Source organism: Patiria miniata, unplaced genomic scaffold (genome assembly GCF_015706575.1).
Source record: "Patiria miniata isolate m_02_andy unplaced genomic scaffold, ASM1570657v1 HiC_scaffold_7, whole genome shotgun sequence".
NCBI classification, from domain to species: domain Eukaryota; kingdom Metazoa; phylum Echinodermata; class Asteroidea; order Valvatida; family Asterinidae; genus Patiria; species Patiria miniata.
Genome location: NW_024037074.1, coordinates 43,392,055 through 43,415,198, shown reverse-complemented (window position 1 = coordinate 43,415,198; position 23,144 = coordinate 43,392,055). Strand labels below are relative to the sequence as shown.

At 39.1% G+C, this 23,144-nt stretch overlaps 2 protein-coding genes across 4 annotated transcripts; one reads left to right on the top strand and one right to left on the bottom strand.

Moving 5' to 3' along the window:
- Window positions 1–161: 161 nt before the first annotated feature.
- Window positions 162–12,260, top strand: LOC119746471. Of its 3 annotated transcripts, none has more exons than XM_038223435.1 (18): window positions 162–523; window positions 1,047–1,245; window positions 1,700–1,818; window positions 2,009–2,135; window positions 2,603–2,708; window positions 3,503–3,659; window positions 4,103–4,228; window positions 4,500–4,607; window positions 5,599–5,736; window positions 6,155–6,268; window positions 6,810–6,995; window positions 7,964–8,115; window positions 8,645–8,800; window positions 9,114–9,281; window positions 9,878–10,051; window positions 10,491–11,255; window positions 11,617–11,824; window positions 12,216–12,260. In XM_038223435.1, the coding sequence occupies exons 1-18, from the start codon at window positions 385–387 to the stop codon at window positions 12,251–12,253; spliced, it is 3,180 nt and encodes a 1,059-aa protein (XP_038079363.1). In that variant the 5' UTR covers window positions 162–384; the 3' UTR covers window positions 12,254–12,260. The 3 variants fall into 3 exon arrangements, with proteins under 3 accessions (XP_038079363.1, XP_038079362.1, XP_038079361.1); XM_038223434.1 differs by having other exon boundaries at window positions 4,103–4,229; window positions 4,498–4,607; window positions 6,158–6,268; XM_038223433.1 differs by having other exon boundaries at window positions 4,103–4,232; window positions 4,501–4,607.
- Window positions 12,261–12,987: 727 nt separating this feature from the next.
- LOC119746473 (replication stress response regulator SDE2-like) lies at window positions 12,988–23,072 on the bottom strand. The gene is made up of 7 exons (XM_038223436.1): window positions 22,850–23,072; window positions 19,566–19,683; window positions 19,029–19,140; window positions 18,190–18,359; window positions 17,539–17,653; window positions 16,405–16,765; window positions 12,988–14,918 (listed from the first exon to the last, which is right to left on the bottom strand). Exons 1-7 carry the CDS (start codon window positions 22,952–22,954, stop codon window positions 14,694–14,696), a joined length of 1,206 nt encoding a protein of 401 aa, XP_038079364.1. The 5' UTR covers window positions 22,955–23,072; the 3' UTR covers window positions 12,988–14,693.
- Between the last annotated feature and the right edge of the window lie 72 nt (window positions 23,073–23,144).

The following is a 23,144-nucleotide window of genomic DNA, read 5'->3' as shown; positions in this document are numbered from 1 at the left end:
CCCAACGTAATTATATGGTCGTGTTCCTGCAACACGTCAAGACAGTATTCATGGTTTACAAATTCTACATAATGGTACCTAGCTAATCAATGCATTTGGATCTTGCAAAAACATACAAATTACAGTCCATATGCCATGTATGCGCTAGCATGCAGTCAATGCTACAAATACTATTACTAGTGAAGCGTTAAGCAGGAACACGAGAACGTAACACTGAAGTCCTGAAAATATGCACAGAAATATTGAAGATCAGCTCCACTGGCACTACAAACAAAATTGCGCAGGCTTTTTGAAGGCTGAAGACGGACTGAGGCTTGCTGTTTTTTCGAAAACGTCTTGAGATTTCTTTTCGAGTCCAACCGGTTGGTTTGATTTGTTTGTAAAATGGCCGATCCACTTTTCCCAGCGAAGAGGAGCATATTTGTGAAAACGTATTCGAAGATTCGGCCACTCCAAACATTCGATCCTGATCCTCTAAAGAGTTTTAAGAATACCTGCGGTGCAACACCTATTCTTCGAACAGGTAGGCAACTTCTTTCCCTGATAACACAATTATCTTTAGCCCCTGGCCTAAAGATTAAAGAAGAAGGCCAAAAACTAAAAGTATTTTTTACAATTTAAATTTGTTTTTTAAAAGATAAGCCTAGTGGATCGATGTTTAGCCGGCCCCACAGGCGCCGGCTTTCTTTCAGTAAACGATATTAAGCTAGCATGGCCAGCTAGATTGTACAGCGCCCTCTTTGACGGGTATACGAGTAGCCCCATCCGCATCCCCTGGATCCGCCACTGATTTACAGGGAGTGATTGCTATCTTTTTTTTCATGTTGCATTTTATGTCTTAATTAGGCTACCACAAAAGTTTCACTAAAAATCAAAACCCAGTCTTTGATCTTATCCGTATAAAGTCATTTCTGTTGAGCAACAGACCGAAAAGTGAGCAACCTGACCAAAGAAGTCGAGTTACCCACAGGCCACAGCAGTCCTCATCACATTCAAACATTAGTGCTATTTTGTTGATAATAAATATATTTGTTTCTTCTCCAAAGGCAAACCATTTCCTTTCATCCAACCAGCAAACTCTATTGCACCAACCCTGGCTCCAGCTAACTCACCATCATCAGATACCTCTAGCTCAGAGACCCCTGATGTTGAAATGATTTCCAACGAGGTAGAGAAGAAACTCGACACTGAAGAGGAAGATGAAAAATCATTCATCACCTTAACTCCCACTTCCAAGAAAACAAGGTAGGGTCATTTAACAGAGCACTGTTACACACTTTTCACATTATTTTGAAAGATACCACTGTTTATATTTTACATGGGCCAAAAGAGGGACATAAAACTGCACTGTTGTGGATTTTTGGAGATTTGATGAAGGGTGGCATGGGTGGCTAGTGGACTCTCACCACTGCGGCCCAGGTTCGATTCCCGGCTCGGACCATATGTGAGTAGAGTTGCTCGTTAATTCTCTCCTGTGCAACAAGGGTTTTTCTCTGGGCTCTCCAGTTTTCCTCCCTCCAGAAAAATCAACACTTTCGATCTCTGGGTCGTATGGCGGTAGTCTGAGCACCCTTACATGCCTTTGGCTCAACCATGTTGAAGCCACGTCCTTCGCAAGTCAGCTTTTCAGCTGCGAGTAAGAACGTTTAGCATAGTCAATCAATTTATTTTTCACCCCCACTTTGTTTACACACTTCAGCAAAAAGCAGAGCAAGAAGAAATCGTACAGCCCATTGAAGAACATCAGCAATGTCATCAAGGTGATGCATCCCAGAAAGACAGCACCTAAACGAGTTGTCTCTCCATTTATGTGGACAAGTAAGCCTCTTAAAATTAATTCCTTTAAGAAATGTTCAAGCATAGTCTGATTGAAGATAATTATGTCAGAAATCAGAATTCAGTTTTATGTGGTGTGTTGTTTGGAGTGTAAATTAAATGACCACACTGTCCAGGTTAAATCTTATCCTAACAATTCTTACCATTTACTTTGTTTTCATTCTATTTGTAGGCACCAAATTAAGGCCACAAGGTCAGCTAGCCTCAATCCAGGAATCAGACCAAGAATCTGTATCAAGCGATGATCAGGAATGTACAAACGACGCAAAAGACGAGTCAAAAGGGACTGCATCCAACAGGTTTGTAGATTCTCATTTTTAGTGAGCAGGTCTTGACCGTTTTTCTTTGTGAAAATTGTCAAATCCACTATTGACTAACAACCGTAATGACTGAAGTAACTATGTTTTCAAATTATCTGTTTGGGGTATCAGGGAGTCAGGTTGGCGTAGCTGTTCTGTCCTCGCCTTCAAACGCTATGACCTGGGTTTGAATCCCGCCTGGGTCAATATTTTGAGTCCATACCTGATTCCGTGGGTTTTGCCCAGACTATTCTTCTGGGGTTTTCCTCCCACCTCTAAAACTGTAATTCTTCTTGTCTCCTCTCTACGGTTTCTTCAGGCTTCCGTGCTACAGTGCCTAGGGCACTTTGGAAGAATCCTTGGTTTCATTGCCTGAAACAGTTAATTATAAAGGAGTTCCATGTTATTTTATTTGACAAAGGTTATACTTATAGTGAATGCAATTACTTTTAATCTTCGTGACATAGGAAACCTGACAGGATAAGTAATCTACCCAAAGGTCCTCATCACACAAAGAAGCTTGTCAGCCAAGACATCCAGACAGGTGCACAGGGCATTCCTTTGCACAGCCAGGTATAGTCATTATCCCTAACACCCTAACACCCTAAGGGTTCCTCAGGACTACCCTGCTAAATCCAACAGAGTGCAGTGGTAACTTCCTGCTCAATCCAACAGAATCTAACTGTGCCTATTTTTGTAGTTGTCTGCTGGATCCAACAGAGTCCAACTTGGCGATATTTATCAGTACCCAACAGAATCCGACTCTGAATATGAACATTTGTACAAGAGGTTTACTGCTCAATCCAACAGGCTCCAACAGGTTTATGATATTATTGGATTCAGCAGGGTTAGTTAATTGAATTATTGTGTCCTGTTCAATTGTTTTCTCTGAATGCTCTGTGCATATGAGCAAAATGTTGTCAAGTGCGTTTCATTTTATGCATGATCATAAAAGGTGAAGAGAGTAAGATACAAATTTGCATGATTTTGCAATTTTTTATTTCAGCATTGTTTGTTTCTGATATCTTTCTTTCTCAAAATGGTGAATAGGCCTATAGTGGAACTGTTACTAAGAAAAGATATTTTGTAAATGGCTTTTTTGCAGGTAAAAACATTGACACACTTGTGGAAGTAAACTCTGGAGTAAGGGTTTCCAAACTTTGGGAGATGTAGTCATTTCAAACGGTTCTCTTGAAACAAAATATATTTAAGACAACCCAAAAGAAGGCTTTTGTCATATTATACATGTAATATGATTGAACTATTAAAGTGAGGACTCGCAAAAAATAGCTTTCAAATTGAAACCGTTCACAGTTTGGAGAAAATCAACTTACTTTTTTGAAAACGTGTATTTTTTTTTAATCCAGAAAAGAAGCAAAGATTCCCCTATGATGGTGGAGGGCCGAGGTGTGTTTACCAGTAGCTACAGCAGTACAATGACTGATCAGAGATCTACACAGATGTATGGATCACAAACTGATGATGAAGATGATATGAGCACTGTCACTTACACCAGACAATCAGGTTAGGAAAGCTCAATTTTTCTACGGACTGATACTCCACAACTCAAAGATTAGTCGTTTTTTGATGCAACTAAATAAATACCTGTAACAGTCTTTTATCCTTTACAATCCTTCATTTTTCACTCCCACATCCTTTAAAATAAATTCATTCATGCATTCGCAATACATTTTGCACATTTTTCAATACATTGTCTTTTTATTTGTTTCAAACAAAATGGTAGCAAAGGGTGGCAGCTCCTTAGGACACAGTTTTGTATCAACAAAAGAGTCATGAAAATGAAAGAATCCATCCGCAAACTTAGAAAATCAGCCATTTTGGGGACAAAATGGGGGCTGCCTCCTTCATTTTTTGAAAAGCTTGGGACGAGAATGCTTCTTTTTTTTTTTACTCTGCCTAATGGAGCCCACTTCGCATATTAATTTAGGAAGTTTTTTTTTTCACAGGAGAGACCTCTGATGAATCCACCATGGTGATTTCAGATGTAGCCACAGATGACAATGATTCCATGACTACAGCCACTGTCAAGGAAGAGGAATTCTCAGACATTGAAATACCCAGGGATTTCCCAGGTACTTTTATATTTTAATTGATAGCTTTCTATTTTATTCCTGGGGCGGGGATTGGCCCAAACATGGTATCTTTCTGCAAATTTGATTATAGAAATGAAAAAAATATTGTTTCCTTTTGGCCGGTTTGTATGAACCAGCCTTTGTACTGGAGTTCATTGGCCTGTTCTGTTCTAAAACACTGGTCAGCAAATTATTCAAAGTAAAGTAACCATGCCCATCAGCATTGGTGATATTTTCTGAAATCATTAAATTTGTGATTTCCATCCGATAGGAACAACAAGAGTGATGCAACAACTGACCCCAACAGTCGCCAACTTGGTTCTACCTGAGGCATCAGAACGAAAAACACTCAGGAAGACCACTGTATCCACTGCAAAAGGTATGTCCTTCAAAAATGACCCTCAGTCAGTGTCTGTTCACTAACAGAATGTAGGAAAGCAACTAGATTTTAGATGCAATCTTATTTTGTACTAGTACATGAAAGGACCTGCAATAGCAATTTTACACAACAAAAAAATAATATTAAAGTTGAATGATGAAATAGACTGGATCGATCGAGCTGGGTTTGAACCTGCAACCTCAGGATTGCTGTTCCGGTGCTCTACCAACTAAGCTATCCAGCCTGACGTTGGCTGGATAGTTCAAGGGGCGCTAGTCTGAAGCCATAAACCTGTGTATGCCATGTAGCCAGGGATCACGCCCAAAGTCACGACGCTAGCATCATTAGCAGTGCCACAAACCTGGGAAAAAGCAAACAGTTTTTCTCAGAGGATACAGCTTTTTATTACAAATTTGCAAATATACCACAAAAAAAAGAATATGACTGGGTGCATTGTAACAATTTTAAAGTTCAACTTTAGAATTGTTATAATGCACCTAGTCAGTTGTATTTGTAGTTTATTTGCAAACTACAAAAAACGAAAGAAATTGAGACCTTCAGCCACCTTCCTCATATCCCAATTGAAAAACAGAAAATACATGTTACATGCTGAAGTTTTCAATCATAATCTTCCTTAAATGTGAATTTTTATTTCCACAAAGTTATAAATTAAAATAGCATATAATTTCATAGCATCCGATTTGGCTTATTGTTTTGATGTGGTGATGGTATGAATGCCTGTATTCCTTGAATATAGCATCCAAGGTATTCAGCAGATGTAAAAATGTATACAGATGTAATAAAATAAGTTGAGGGAATTAGAGACTTTTTTAAAATGACCATATGCAGAGTTCAAGGGGAATGGTTCTGTATTACTTCCATAAACATAAGCAATCCTTTTGTGCATACATTCGTAGTAAATTAAAATTAACAGAGATCTTTTTTTGAATTTCTAATCAATAAAACTTCCATTTTTGGGCGATCGTGATAGCAATGCCAAAGAAACGCTCCAGTGTTTGGAGCAACAGGAAGCCGACCGTGAAGACCAAGAACTCTACTTTAGTGGACGGTCTGACAGCTCTTAACATCCAGCAATATGAACCAATAGAGGAAATATCCGACATCAAAGGTGCGTATGTGGATTGAAAGACTTGAGGGGTAGTTGGATGTATTTGAAAATGTTGCATGCAAGGTTGTTACCCTCAGTACTTTCTAAATGAAAATTAATTATAACCGTCATATTTTATTCTGATGGTTATTTTTGCTAAGTGTAGTCATGATTAGAAACTTAAAATAAATTGGGCAGTTTTTGCTATGTGTGCGCTGTAAAGGCAGTTAAATAATATTATTCAATACAACCAACACACAATAAGACAAGGAAGTTTGAAATGTGTGGTAATCGCGGAGTTTGAAATGGAGAAAGCAGCTGATTCTTTGGACCCTTTTTATCATGATGTATAGGGATGGTTTATCTGATAACATGTAGAGAGTGTGGAGGAGGGACTTGGAGTACATGAAACGATAAGGGAATGCTATCTTTTTAACTGAAGACAATTCCAGGGGCGATTTGGACCCCAACAAGAAGACATCAACTCCATCCAGTAAAGGGAGAAATACTATGCTTCATCAAAGATTCATACCTGACGTATCATCAATAGAAGGTAAGGTTTTGGTCTTATTCATTTGGAATGAAGGTTTCTGTTTGCAGTAAGACCTCATGCATCCTTTTAAGATGACTTTATTCCAAGTCAGACAAGGTCTATTCATGCCTATGCAATTGCAAACAAAAACACTTTCCCTCTAAGATGGCTGTTCTGCACAAGGTCTGTGTACATCCCTTTGAATCCAGAAAATGGGGCGTCAAGAGATAAAACCAAATTTGCAATAAAATGAGGGCAAATCAATGCCATGTTGTGTCCTATTCCTAGGAGCATGTGTGTTATTCTATTATAGTTTATGTTGTTTATTGAGACGACTTTGTACACAAAGCTAAAATTCTGTGTCCATTCAGACACCTATGTTCTATGTAATGTTTACAGTCAAGGCTTGCCAATTTTCCCCCACGCAGTTTACACTTGTTTCTCAAACAAGTGGCATCTTTGAGAGTTTGCCTTATTGTGCATTGTCTTTATAGTTTTGAACTGACGGCACACACAGTCTAAAAAAGTCCATTCTTTTGTTGTGGTTGCAAATATTTAATAGGTGATGCCTGTGCAATGCCAACCATTGACGTTATGCAGTCTCTGACTTCAACCACCCTCGCTGACAAGATGAAATCCTCATCTACTCAGAAGTTAGCTGAGCTAAGACCTGTCACTGCTCCTTCTGAGACAAAAGGCCCTGCTCCTAGATCCGTCTACAGCATCTCAGCCAGTTCTGATGATGATTGTAAGTTTATAAGTTGGTATCTTACAAGATAAATCTTTCTCTTCACTCTGCTTCATACTTCATGAACTTTACACACCTAGCTGTTGGTTTCATCCCAGTACACTATTTTGCAGAATGTTACCTAAAGTGGTGAAACTGCAAAACAGAATGAAATGTATTATAATGGGACACGTTATAATTAGGCATGTTTTAAGTCTACGGCCACATTCAAGAGCATTCCTTTTGTGTGAAGATGATATTCATCTGTACATATTCAATTAATAATTGGTTGTGCTCATTCTGTGCCGGTAAAAGGCACAAACAAATAAGTGCATGCACAAAAAATGCCCCTTGGTTCTCATGAGATAGCCTCTCATGAGTTCCTAAATGGAGTTCGTATAAACTTTTGGACAAATGTCATACTGTAGGATGATTTTATAATGCTTTTATTTTCTCGGTGATCTGTGACATATGAAAAGTCTTCGGGTCAGACATTTTTCAAATATGAAAATGTCTCAAAACATACAACTTAAACTTGAGGAGAAGTGCTGTTGTGACTTCAAACAGCCTAACAATGCGAAGTGCTTCTGTGTCAGGATGATGGTACATGTGTTCATGCTTACCTGAGATAAGCCTATTCCTATTTTGAGAATGTCAGGGATGAGATTTGTCGGGATTTTTAATGATTTCAGGATTCTTTTGTCCGGATTTTCCCATATTTCAGAAATTATGAGACAGAAACATTCACGGGTTGCACAATAATGGTGTTTTTACCTAAAAGTTTATATAAAACAAAAGAAATAAGTATTTTAAGGGGTGTCTTTATGCAAATACATTGTAAAGATATATATACCCTAGACCCTTAGTTGCTCTGAGGCCCTTTGCAAACCCTCGGCTGATTAGTTCCTGGATTTTTCATTTTCCCCCAGGAACACTCTGATTTTTGAGCCAGTTGCTTACTAACCTGGATAAACATGTTTCTTATGCAGTGCCCACACCCCTGGGCATCAGGGGCAGGAAAGCCTTCACCATTGAGAGGGCATCACCTAGGATGTCACCCAGGCTGTCATTTGGTCAGTATCCCAAAGCTGCCACTAAGATGATATCAAACAGCCAGAAAAAGACATCAGTGGTCTCAGCAGTAAGTTTTACCTACATTAATTGCTTGTCATGCTAATAAAATGAAAGTTATTGTGCGACTTCATGCTTCAAACAGGCTATCTGTGTCTCTTTATCAGTCACATATTCGTAATAGTTTTAATAATGTCAGCATTATTGACATTGTCAACTTTATTACACTTATCACCGTTGCTAACTTTTTTGTAGCTATCACCATTCTTTTGTTATTACAGTGGCAGCAAAGAAAATCATCACAATCGCAATCATTAGTTTCATCCTAATCATCAAATCCATCACTGTATAATCCATTTTACCATCAAAGTCAACATCATGACATATATGTCACTACTGCCAATGCCTAAGTCATTGTTATCGTCCTGTACATCGTGTATATGTTTGTGATCATCTAGTGCTATATCTCTTTGGCAGTCATTCAATCAAATAATGGTGATGTTACATGGCAGGATGTTTTGCAAACTATACCATAAATATGAAATTTTTATCAAGAACAAGTTATTGATCCATATTTCTTCCGGACAATATTTTTACAGGGCAACCTGTCAAGAAATGACAGTAGCAGCAACAAGCACGTCAAGTTTCTGCTTTCCAACAAGGCTCATGAGGTCCTCCCTGAGCCGGATCCAAGCAGGTCATTGAGTATTGTGAATCTTCCTGAATTGCCGCTTTCATCCAGCATCTTGAAGAAAGTAAGATCCTGTGAAAGCTGTGATCATTTCATAAATTACAAAACGTTTCTCTGTATTTTACTAAAACCTGTGAGTAAAATATGTTTGTTTTTGTTGTGCTTGCTTCTACTGAACCATATTGTTGCATTTCGGTAGTTATTGAACCTTAATTTGGAGATTGTGGTACACTTGTTTATACAGTGTATTGAACCATCATTGAATGGATCGGTACAGTTTAAAAATTGTGGTTTACTGTGATTGTTTTCCTCAACGCCCCAACACAATATGATTAAAGTATTAGTTATGTTTTCTACCATTTTGGTGAACATTTCAGAGAGAGACAATGACTGGAGAGCGGAGAACATCATTTGCCTCCAAGATAGAAGAGCACACTAAGCAGTCGTCTAAACAGGAGAAGCAGCAGACTGGTAGGACCAGAATGACCAGCACACCACAGAAACATTCTAGAAGGAGCAAGGGAGCACACATGCTGGCATTGTCTGTGAGTCAGGAGCTGGAGGATCTGAAAACTTTGAAATGCTTTCAACTTTTCACCGTTTTTTTGTTCTTATTTGGAGCAGAGTAACATTTGGAGCAGAGTAACAAGCGTTCCTGCATGGGAATGGTTGGCCCACAAGCATGGCAACTATGGCACAGCCCTTCCCAGCTGGCAACTTGTAGGCCTACTTTGTTCCAAGCTCCAAAACAAAGAGGAACATTAAAAGTTTTGAGACCCTTGCTGATTCCAGTCATCAGGATGAACGCCCATTTTGGGCAGAAATTGAATGCTTGAAAAACCATCGATATTCTTAATTTGAAGCTGAACATTGCAGCTTGTTATCAGGATGGACAGGTTAAAGAGCTGGATTCCCTTGTGAATTCTCATCCAGAATTTGAATAAACCTCATCAATATACCCCTCCAGTCCAGCAAGTGGGGTTGGGTTGTGTACTCTTGTGCAGGATGCTTTGCAACTACAGCGTTTTTTTCAATCTACAAATGTAGATGCGAAAAAGTGATACACTCCTCAGCAATCAGTACAGCATTGCATGTTTATAGTTTCCCTCATAAATTATTTGACTCTTTCAATTGTTTGCAGTTTGATGTTTCATCAGTGGATCTTCCCTCCTGTAGTGATGATGACGTGATCACTCAGCCATCCAACCACCAGACTGAATCCAAGACTACAGCTGTAGTGACTGATCGTGAGGCAGAAGAGGAAGAAACAATTACTGCTGCTGGTCAGAGTACACAGGAACTAATGGACTTTGAGGTAGAAGCTCAAAAATTAAAGTTTCATGATCCAAAATATAAAAAAACCAGGATATGTGTCTACAAATAAGCTGAGCCAACCAGTGTTCCAAATGACAGTGACCGCAATCACTTAACATATAATTGTTCACATGAATCGAACTGTGTTTGGTAAAGAAATCTTATTGTCTTTTCTATGGACCTGCTGTATTGGCACAAACACCATCATATCTATATGGGGCATCGAATGCCTAAAAGCATTCATCATAATTCCCTTTGAAATAAGTTTGAAATTGAACCCTCTCAAAAGGTAACAAACAGTTTTCAGCTATGGAGATCAGACTCGCAAAGGAAAAAGTCAACAAACTACCCAAAATATTGGTCCATATACATTGCTGGATAAGGGAGAAACTTAATGCTCAATAATAGGGACTGCTAATGTTTGTTTTCTCTCCCTCCAGCCGATACCTATGCAGGCCTCAACCTCCATCAACAGCCAACCACTTCATCTTTCCCAAGTCATCCAGGAAGACACCAGACCAGCTAACCTAGAGTCACAACTCAGTGACAATGCTACCAAGCACCTAGCCTTAGCCACACAAAGGGCTACAAGTAACCCTGAAGCAATTCAGCATCCGGCCCCGGCTACTCAAAGGTACCGTCAAGCTCAACACCCATCCATTGCTACTCCACAACAAAACGCTTGCCAACGGGCCGAACATCCAGTCAGAGCTACTGATGATCAGCGTTGTCATCGATTACAAGAGGCTAAGAAATCCCTGCGTTTCATCCAAGCTACACCCAGCATGCGGGCTAGTCATCAGGAGGCACAGAACCTAGTCCAGGGTACCCAACACCCACTTCAGGGTACCCATGATGAGTTCAACCCACAGGGGGATTTCCACCCAGTCAGTGGTACAGATGATCTGTGTAGTCCCAATGGTCCCGATATAGAAAGCCAACAGGAGACAGAATACCCAGCTCCTGATAAAGATGATATGTGTGTCCCCCAGGGAGCCGAAAACCCAGTTTATGGTACCCATGATCAGTTGAGCCCCCGGAACACCCAGTACCCAGATGATAGCACCCTTGGTACTAAGGAGGCAGAGCATCCCATCCATGCAACCCCAAAATCTCAGCTGAAGAGGAGCAGTCCCAATGGAGATCTTCCTGGCAGGCCTAATAAGAAGAAATTCCTGAAGAAAGATGCATCTGATGAAATAATGGTAAGTATCAGTTACAAAGACTTAATAACAAAGCTCCGACGCCTAATTCTTGCATGGAAAGTGACTGAGATAGTGACAAGTGTATTTGAAATTGTGTGACAGTATCAAACATACTTGAAAACTTGTGTCATTAACCAATTTTCTCCATGACACCTGCAGCACTAGTACCGCTGTGCATTTTTGAATAATTTACAATGTAGTATTTGATTATTCTAATTTGGACTTGATCGAATATTCAAAATATGCAGATCAAGTTTAACACACTCTTTTACAAGAGCTCCCTGTACCTCGTGCCTGCTAGCATCCTTGCCTGCCAGCGTTCGTACTGACAGAAATGCATATTTTTCCCTATTTTTTATAGGTGACCACGCCACAGACATGTGACCGTGCAACCCAGAAGGACTTCCCCAGACAACAGAAGAGGCTTGACTACGTAGACAAGGCAGTGGGCCTGCCAGAATGCATATTTTCACAGCTCGGCCCTACACCATACAGACCAGCCAAATTCAGACAGTACATCGACACTGTCAATGTGATGGACTATGACAAGATTAAGAATTTGCCACAAGGTAGGTGCTACATATTGTCTACTTAAAATTCTGAGTTAGGTCTGACAATGAGGCCATTGTGATCAATTTAAAATAACTGCAATCAATTGCTCACCTTACTTTATCTATTTTCATTTTTTTTTATTGATAATTTTCCTGTGGACACAGATCTCTACTGATATCACATTTTAATCAGCTATTTTGAAAAGCATTTTGTATGAAATTTGTAAACAATAACACAGTTTCATTTTTCACAGTTGTCATTTTGGAAGAAGACCAACACGTTTGAGTAGCCTCTGTGTCATAAGTCTGAACAGATGAAATGTACTAGAAACTTATCACTTATGAGAATGATTGCAATTTCACTCAAAGCAATTAATTCTTATTCAGTTCTCAATTTTTTTTTTTCCAGACATATTTGAGACAATTCCCGATGCCGTGTTCTCCTGAAGATAATCAAAGTCATGATTTTTCACATTTTATTTGTTTTTTGACAGTTAGTTAAAAGAATATCATCTCAAAAAGCGTACACAATTTGTTAGTAGTGTCTTAAGGCCATGTTGTGTCCCACCAAAGCCCAAATTATTTGACCCAATAGCTGCAATGTGGACTCGGAGGCATTGAGGCATCACTGTCTGGTCTAAAACTATAGCACTGTTGGTCCCTTTGTTAATACTGAAATTAATAATGAAATATCCATTTTCAGAGTAACACATGTACACAAGATAGAGTTAAGTTTACTCTTGCACCATTTATTCCCAAGCTTACCATATTTCTAAGATAAGAGGTTTGATGTTATATTTTTAATTTCACTACAGAGAAAGCAGAAAATCTTCTTACTTGTTTCAAAATTGTATTAAAGCGAATCGAATCTCCAAAACAGTGGTGTTTTGTAAATTAAAGTGTAACTTATTAACGTATTTATTGTAACAGATCAACAATATTCACTCAGGATTTGAATTGTAAAATATCTCAGGTATTTAAGTTATGAAACTTTGGTTTTCATTTGTTATTTCAATTGTTTGATGACTTTCAAATGTAATAGTTTCTCCAATTTGAAAGAAACAAGAGTTTGTTTTGTTTGATTGTGTTCCTTTTGAAGTTCTCAAAGTTCACTATTGAAACTTTTTTGTGTTTGATGACTTTCTAATTTTTGATAAAAGGGATTTCAATTTTTCCACTTCCAAAGGGTTTTGAAATGAATTCCTCATTGTTTGAACTTGAAAAACGTAACTTTCAAGTTATTGAATATTTGTTTTAAAGATAATTTTCTTGTACAATAATTTTTGTTACATAATTACAATATGCAATGCCAAAATGTATTTGGATCAAATAATATATGCTGAGGACAACTTAAGTATTTATTGCAAATATGCAAATGCAAATTTCAAATATGACTTTTGCTTTATTTCAATATATGTGTTACCACAAACAGCACATCTGTGGAAATCAGTTCTTTGTAAGTGGATATCGCTCAAATCCTGTTTTGACACCCCCCCCCCCCCCCACGGAAAAAAACCCAAAACACCTAGGGATGTGCAACATAAAACACCGTTCATGTAAAATCTTACAAATGGTAATGATAAAAAAATCTTAAAATTTTAAAACTCAGGGTTATTGAACTGGAATGGCAAAAAAACAAAAAAACAATAGCCACCTTTAAAAGAACAAAAGAACACTAGTTGTTTAAAAACAAAAGAACACTAGTTATTTAAATTAAAAATAAGAAACTGCTTAAAAACAAAGTGAGGTCATTAAATTGAAATATATAGAAATGCATTTATCAGGCAACATCCAAAACATGGAATGCTGTTACATTTTGAGAACATGGGTCTGTTCCTGATTCAAACCTTTTCATTTTCAATGTTACAACCAAAACGATTTCCCTAAAATATGTCCTTATTTTTGGAATAGTTGTCCACTCAACTTTTATTTTCTTCCTTAGGCCCCCTTTACACAGGGCTGCGACCTTTGTACCACCTATGAGTGACCAAAAAATGGCCATGACGCTCAATGGTCGCCTAAACCCAGAAAATCCTGTTTCTATGTAACTGCTCTACAGCGATCCTTGTGCCTCCCTTGAACCACCAAAACTGCAATTTTCGGGCATTTTCATGTCGAACTACGAGCGACCTGTGCATCCACTGAGCCACTTGCCTGCCTCCCCTGTGCTTTCCCTGTGCAACCTATGGCAACCAATGCGATTATAGGCAACATAGGCGACCCCCGAGCAATGTTTGGGCAACCATTGAGCCTCCCCTGTGCCTCCTCTATGCCATCATCGGTGACCAACGGCAACTATAACAGCGATCACTGGTCGACCATTCAGCCATGCTTTGGCCTCCTAGGTGACCCTTGAGGCACAGGGAGGTAGAAGCATATCGCCCAGATTGACTGTAAAATTTGCAACAGAACGGATCTATTACGTGGCAACCATTGGCCAACCAGTGTGCATCCATTCTGCAACCACGGTAATGCTTGTGCCTCCCTTCTGCCTCATTTGAGCCACCTTTGAGCAACCAACCTCCTCGGCGACCTTTGTGCGACTGTTTTGAACATGTTCAAAAATTTACGGCGACCATGGCGTCCATGGCTATGTCTGAACATCCTGTGTACCACCTTTGAACGACCTAGGCAACCATTCAGCCTCCTTTGAGCCCCCAACGACGACCTGGCCAGTTTTATGGTCGCACAAGGGAGGCCCAAAGGTCGCAGCCCTGTGTAAAGGGGTCTTAGTTAATGGCTCAATGCAGAAATGACATTCAGAAATGGAACAGCTTAGATAACAAACCCGCACCTAAATGTTAAGTCCTGAAGGCTAATACCTTAATCCTCATTCAGTTTTTTTCTTTTCTAAACTAAATCTTTAAAATGCAAACATCTGTGGTTATTACTTTCCTTTAGCTTTCTTGCCCTTGTTTTGTTTGGCCAGCAGTGAAGGGTCAATCTGGTCAAGGCTGATACCCTTGACTGAGTACAATCTCTCTGCTCGTTGCTGTAGGGTACCACCACACTTCATGCCTCGCTCCATGAGGGCAGACTTCAGGGTGTCCAGGCCCAGGGATTCAAGCTCAGCTACGGATGAGTAGGAATCCAAATTGAACGGTTCTTCCTTCTGAAATTTTTTTAAAAGGAGACAGTTTAGACAAAAATAGAAAAGAATCTGTGAATGATAATATTGACTGTATGACAGAATTTCACTATGCAGATGAACAATGTCCTCCAACAGAATACAGTTCTAAACCAGTATTAACCCTTGAGACCCTATTGATTATTAATTTATAAATACCTAAGACCGTTTACGCATCCCTATTGATAGAGAGCCCGTCACGTGGCCAGTCTTAAACGGATGATAAAGACATGGCTAGCTGGTCTTAAACACTTTTCCAGTGTCACATGAAATTTGGACTCCCATGAAATCCGGTGCCTTTTACGTTTCACTGGTTGAATGTTTAAATTCCCCACGTATGCATGCGCAATACTAACAGTGAATCATTATTTTATAGTCCGATATTCACACTACACCAGCCCAGCTGCGTTTTGTGCGACATCACGCAGTACGCCCGACCATGGAGGTGGAATGCGCGACGCGCACGCAATTGTCGAGGGGCATTCCATATTATAGTCAGAGGGGTGTTTCGTAAAACATGAAGTAAAATTGTTGAACAAAATGGTTAACAATGTCTAGTTTTTGACTTGTTTTGATTTTTGGACCGAAAAGATTTGTTTTTTGACCAAAAAGGTATTTATGAATGGGTTCGCCTCGGGTAATTATCACCCATCCAGAGTCACACCGGTTTTAAACAGAGTGTTGTAATACCTCCGGAACACACATTTATTCCCTTATTATTGAATGTAACTGAATTCAACAAAAGTAGTGTGTACACTGCAGGAGAAATCTAAATAGCGCCCTCTTCCCATATGCAAAGAAGCAAGTCATTGGATATATGTTCTAGGCTTTCAAGTATTCATACTTTTTGTACTTTTTCCTAGGTTTTTTTTTACCTTGCTCCAACTGTTCCTCCTTTTTTTCTTGATATTCCTACTTTTTCCTCTTTTTTTTTGTCCCACAACTCCGGAAAATGTCATATGTAAATCACACAATGAAGGACTAGGGCACAGGAGTACTGCAACTAGTTTAATTAGGGATGGCGACAAGTGTTGTGAGTACAGAACATGCCAAATGAGGCTTATGTTGCTGTGGACATGGGTGAGCATCGTTGAAACTACTACTGAGAACCCACAAAAGTCCTACTTTAATCCTGGTGTCCTTCAAAGGCCTACTCTTGTCCTTTTCTAAAATAAACTTTGATCCTACTGTCTTTGTCTTTGTTTTTAGTTTCAGTGTCTCCAGCCCATTCAAACCAGTGAAAATACACTAACCATTGGCCTTGTGTGTGACAGAATTGGATGTCTCTACAGCAAAGAAATGGACCAATGTTTTACTGGAGTCTGTCAAGTCAAAGGACTAAAATAGAAACTGGAGCTCAAAACCAATGCTGGGATTAAGCCGAGATTTGGTAAACACGGATACCTGACTGTCATTGACAAAGAGGTCATGACCTTCATAATGAAACAACTTAAAATCCAACCCAGCTCACCTGATCTACATCAGCCTTGATGCCATCTCCGGTGTTCCCATTCTCACTGTGTGTAGGTGCAGGTAAGACATTCAACAAGGAATTCCCACCTTCAGACTTTCCATTTTCGGTCTTGATTTCCTCCAAACCCTCCTTGCTATCTCCACTTCCCTCCTTATCAGTCACAGTCAGTTTAGTTTCAGGTTCTGAATCTTCTCGGTCGGCCGTGCTACTGGAAGGACTGTCTCTTGAGACAATAGGAGTACTGCTGCCACTGTTTGATGAGTCGCTACTTGTAGATGAATCTGAGGAGGCAGTGGGTGTGTTGACTTCTTCCTCATCTTCACTATCATCACTGTCACTGCCTTCCTCCACTCCCATCCTAAGATGTACATAAGTTACAAACCAAAGAGATCCATGAGTATGTACATGATGTTAAGTACTTGTGACTGTGGTTTAGGTTTCTGAATATTACCTCTAACTTTTGTATCACTCAGGCATACAACTTGGAAGTAACCAAAAAAAGAGGAAACTGCAATCTTTACATGACTTTGTACAGTGTTTTTTAATTTTTTAATGACATAAGTGTGATGTGAAAAACAAGGAAATCAGCTGATCCAAGAAAAGGTAGCATGCCTGATCACTATATGATTAAACAATTTGTATCAATACAGTTACTGACATGTATATGACAAGAGTTTCCTTTCCCTAAGTGCATCTTCGGTCTGTTTTGTATCAGCTGCATTAACTATAAGCCTAATATGCTACTGAAAGGCATTTATGAAAAGGCAGTGTTGGTGAGTTTCTCTATAGTTAAGGTTGTCAGTAGTGTACAAGAAGGATGCCAAATTTGAGCTCTCAAAATAACCGTGCATGGCTAGTCAGTATGACATCGATTTGACTTTCAACATTTCATCAAATGATTATGGGCATGTATACCGCTGGGTTGCATGCCCCATGGAGAGGATGGGATACGTAGTAGAGGTAAACACACATCGGCCATGCTCCAACTGCCAAAGTTTGGTTTAGAACCCTGATACAATATATTCATGTACACAATGCACGCACTAACTGCCTGATACATTGTCAGTTTTGTTCCTGTCCCTCTGGTCCCAACGTGCACTACCTCTATGAATTCATCGATTAATAACTTACCACAATGTCTTAGATCTCTTCTTACTGCTCATATCACTAGCTTCTGCTTTTCTCTTGACGGACTGAATTCCTGAGGAGGAAGCACCAGAGCTGACTGAAGCAGCAGCTTGAATTCCTGCCATGAAAATACAAACAAAAATCGTTTGTTAACATTAATTTGAAAGGCGTTTCGAGTCATTTAGTTCAGTCCTGAAAAGTAATTTGAGAAGTCAATGATTTTTGACAAGCATTTTCAGGCCAGATATCTTTCAGACCAGATTTTGAAGAACTCTGTCATTTTTTTCATGACTTTTCCAGGACAGAATTAGGGCATTTCATGACCATTTCAGCCTTCGAGTTTGACACAAGACCACTGACCACCACACAAGCATCAGGATGGTGCACTGAACGTGCAACATGTATAGAGCATACATGCATTAGGAGGAAGTACATTTAATGGAATGCAAACTGGAAGACTGCCACAGCCATTATGCATCATCACGTATGGGTTGTTGCTAATTTTTTCTTGGGATATCAACTTTAAACTATCCATGACTCATTGTAAAATAACATAATTCTCATATTTTGCAAGACTTCCCATGAGAGTTTTTCAATTCCAAGATTTTTCTTTGACTCTGGGAACCCTGTTTCCAGACCAAATTACCCACTGACCTTGTGTGATGGCGTCATCCAGATTCTCGATTACTTCCTGTTTCTGCTTATCATAGTTGGGATCTACAAAAAAGTGTTTAGGTTCGTGTCTCAGTCTCTCCAACTTCTGTCGGCGTTTCTCTTCCCTCTCTCGTTCCTTCTCTGCCTTCTTCGTGATCCACTCACTCAGTCTACAAAAAATAAAAAGAATACATCAAAACAGGTAGCGACAAAATGAGCCTCACACAAATAGAATGCTTACATAGGTTGTTATTAGGGATAGCCAATTTGTTGCTAAGTTCCCTGAGTAATGGTGAAAGTAGATTTGTAGGGAAAATATCATGTAAAGTTATGTAACTGACTCACTCCAATGTTTTCTTTTGCCTTGGAATTTTTTTTTTAATAACAAATACTTTAACCCCCTAGTGGGAAGTCAATATTCAGAGCAATATGTAAAACCCTTCAAAACTGGCAGGTCAGTTTCAGGTGAAGGGATATGAAGTGTTATAGTAACTGCGTCACACAGAGAGTCACTGCACCAAAAACAGCACTGTGGAGAGCAGTGAAGCGTGACTGAATCTGCCTCCTTGCCCTGAGCTTATGTGTTATCCATACTCCACTGAAGATTACTTCACAGGAATTTGAAGTGTGCGTGTTAACTCTATCGGCAAACATGGTTTTGCAAAACTTGAAGGGTTGTGAAGTGCAGAAGAAGGCGGTTTAATGGAAGTGCAGAGTGGGATAATCATTTGGATGTAAGGCATTTTAAAAAAGACAAGAAGAAAAAGGTAAAAGCCTAAAAAGACAATTTACTAGTGAAAACACATATCACTTGACATTTTGCCAATACATGTACTTACTTCTTTTCATTATTGACATCTCTCATTCTCCGCCCACTAAGGTCCCGGCAAGCATCGTGATTGGTCGTTTTGTCAATCTGAGCACCGAGCATGCGCAACATGGACCCAAAACCTGAAAGTGTATAGTACATAGCATGCATCATTCTTTACAATCTTAAAACACTACTCTATAACATGTTGAGAATTCATTTTTAGTAAACTACTTTCAAAAGTGTGCAAGAGTATAAAGAAACAAATTGAAACAATGGTATATTCCAAAACATCGAAAATTTGACTGCATCCAACTTACTAGTAGTACCTATGGAAATGGTGACTGGTCAAATCCATATTCCTTGGGTACGTGTGCTACTTCCCACCGTAGCAACGTAATTTGGACACATAGCCTAAGACCACTCAACATCAAACATTAGTGGCTCTAAAGTACTGAAAACCAAAGGATTTGATTGGGTTTCCTAGAAGGAAGAGGAAAAGGAAGAACAGGGAACAGCCAGCCTCATTCCACTACACAATAGACCTCAGTTCAAACCCTAATCTTACCCCCTTTGCCTCCCTTGAGGCACAGCAAGGCTTGATAGCACTCCCTGGGCTCAATGACATCAGTCTGGTTGACTTTCCTTCCATGATGGTAGATCGACAGGAACGTGGCTGGGATGCCCTGTGGAATATTTAAATGAATGGAATATTAAAAAACGATGATCATAACTACGGCAACAAATATTACACTTATTGCCATTTTATTATTTATCCGTTTGTAAAATGGCATCAGGATATACATGTACATGTATCCATTTTATCCAAGACCAAATGTTAGCAATATATAAATATATTTTTGAAGGAAAAGCATGGCCAAAATTTCACTGAAAAAGCACTGAGGCAATGAATTATCCACTTGAATCATTTCACAATGGCCAAAAGTAGTGCGGTATTTAAGGGTGTAAAGAATGTTGCATCCTGACATCAATTTTTCACCATATGTGACCCGCTCTGCAAAAATGAGTCTGACGTCGCATAATTTGAATTCAAGCTTTTGTCATTTTGAAATGGAAACAGTGAAAATGTTATCAAACTTTGGATTTTTTGTTTTTGTTTTATTTTGGTTGTTTGATAGTTTTAGTTTAAATGTCTTACAAAGACATTTAAATATTGTACTAAAACGATTAACAAATTATGATTTTTTTTGTATTAACAGTATATTTGTCATTTTTCAAACCCTTTTTTCTCCATTGAGACATTTCTAGCTTCGTAAAAAATTGACAGAATGAAACAAGCACAACAATGCAACTAAATATCCCAGAGAGGTCCATGACATACCAAATGAAAGCTTATTTCATTCCCATTTCATTAAAGCTATAGTCCATCATTTGCAGCTATCCGAAAAGTAGCTGGTGTAATTATTGTTGAAAAACATACTTGGTTGAAAGATAGTAAGGGAACTAAACTCCCTGTGAAATTATTCTTTCTGGCAAGCTGTCATTTTGAAGTAATCAACGAAAGAAGGCCTTTCCAACGGTGCTTCTTAAGACGCACCGTAGGAAAATTTAAATTGGTAGTTCGTTTTGTTATTCGGCGAAGCGCAAGCATTGGCACGACGCACACGCACCCCCGGTTGCTATAATTCGTCAGATCAGTGCGCGACATCGCGTAGCTGCATTCGGCTCAGCGAGAACGTGTCTCGGACGCTGAATTCAGGCGCAATTCAAAACATGATTCAGCAACTTTTGATTTGAAATTGAGATCCTAGAATGCTGTTTTTCTCAGAATATACAGCTGAAGCTGAGCTGAAACTTTATCAGGTTAGTTGTTCAGTACCCTTCTTTAGATTTTGAGCACTTTTGTTGCTTCAAACGAACAAAATGCACAAATAACAAATGATGGACTATAACTTTAATATAGTTAACTCAAAATGTGAGTTTTGCTACAACAGACTCATTTTTTGCAGAGCGGGTCACATATATTATCTCAATGAAGGTCAGCCATTGCAAAAATGTTGAAAAGACATGTCTCTATCTCTGGGACTCAGAAACATTTCCAATTTTGTTAGAAAATAATTTGTAAATGCACTCGACTCTCCATAGATTTTGGACACAACCAAAGAAGTGGTGTCTGGATACTACATTCTTTCCAGTTGCACATTCATTTTGGAAAGAATTCCATACATGGACATCACATTTTTTTTCCATGCAATGACCCATCAGAAAGCGATTACATCATAGGGCCTACATTAGTCCGAAAATTTGGGACTCTCAATACTGTGTATGAGAGTCCCAAAACTTAAGGTATCCATATCTTGCAAAAGTTTGTGCTGCATAATAAAACCAGTGTGAATCAAATTTGCAAGCTTCTTATTCACTACAGTTTCCTCAATAATCCCCGAAACTTCTGCCTCGCAAAGTTGCTGTTGTGAGCATTGCATCACCAAAAATTCAGCTTTTAATTCTAATTTTGCAGAGAGTTATCGAAATCCAAACGTGAGACATCACGTTGATGTGTACTGCAATGCATTGTGCAAAAAAACTCCTTAGCTAGAACATTTTCATCTTGTAGATAAAGCAGCGCCCTCTTGTTGATCTGAGTGAATGTAGAATGTTTCATTTTTTAACAGAGGGCGCTGTGTTCATTTGGCTATCAATTAAAAAACAAGTAAGCTGCAGGGCACTTCCTACACCTACCCAGAATACATTGGGAATCACACACCCATTTCCAGAGCATGGAGATTGACGTGGATGGTTTTTGAACGGCCAAAAACTTGCCTTAAAATTGGATTTAAGGTCTCAAATTTCGCAGATGACATGCTTGCAACTTTATCATTTTGATGTATGTGTTGTGTGGGCATTAATTAGCCTAATGGTGAGTAAAAAAACGTCGGTAGTAATTTTGCACGATTTTATGCACTCACGGTCCCAGTCTGGGCCTACATGTGCTCAAATTTAAATTGAATGAAGTATGAATTCACTTTTTTCTTCAACATAATAATTGGCGAAATAAAAAAAACAAACATGTTTAGCGTCCCCACCCGCTTCCTTTTTGAAGGCCGCCTCCTTTTTTTAAAAAGTATCGTAGAGGGCGCTAAACAACGGCTGCCGTAACGATAGCCACTTCGTTTTTTTTTATTTCGCCTAATCCATAGGCCTATCTTGCCCCATAAATGCGGCCTATTTACTGGACTGCCTCCGTAAACATAGGCCACACATCCACATGTACAAAAATCGTGTCGACTTTGCAAAATTTTGATTTTCACATTTAGGCTTAGTTTGTAGGATTATTTTGCTTTAGAAGCATACTCACCCTCTTTATAGGCTAGTCAGAAAGTGCTGCCTTTTTCAGATGTCTAATTTTTGTGAAATTTCATGTTGAAATTTTGATACGCAAACGTGTAAAAATGAATCTGGAAATTTCACGAAAAATATACATCTGAAAAAGGCAGCACTTTCTGATTAGCCTATAATTGGTGAGTATGCTTCTAAAGCAAAAAAACCCTACAAACTAAGCCTAAATGTGAAAATCAAAATTTGGCAAAGTCGACACGATTTTTGTACATGTGGATGTGTGGCCTATGTTTACGGAGGCAGTCCAGTAAATAGGCCACATTTATGGGGCTAAGGCCTAACATGCCTATGGCATTAAACAAAATTAATTGAGGAAGTTGAGAAATAAAATATTAAGAACTTTTCCGTTTTTCCGCCTCTTTTCCCCCCACAACTTGAAACTAGTAATGGAATGCAATACCGTTTAAAGCAAGCAAAGAAACATTCCCAAAGCAAACACTAAAAAAGTAACAAACATGACAAAGGCAACGCAACGGAGCCCGATCGAGAACGTACTTCTAATTCGCTGATTCTCTGTGTCAACTTTTCTCCGTTGTTACCACAGATATCTTCTTGTAAACACAGCGTACGTCCACTAAACATTCGCACAAAGACAGACATCGTGAAGGAAGATTGGTTGATTTTCGAAAAACGTTGATTTCCTCCGAGGAAGTTCTAGTCTACGCTTGCTTTTCGTTTTGCGATCACGTCTCTGGAGCTGTAGAGAGCGCCCTCAAGTGGCAAGAAACTTTATATGGATTTTTCCTTGTGGGCGTGACTAAATAGTAAAAGGGGGTGACCAATATCGAAA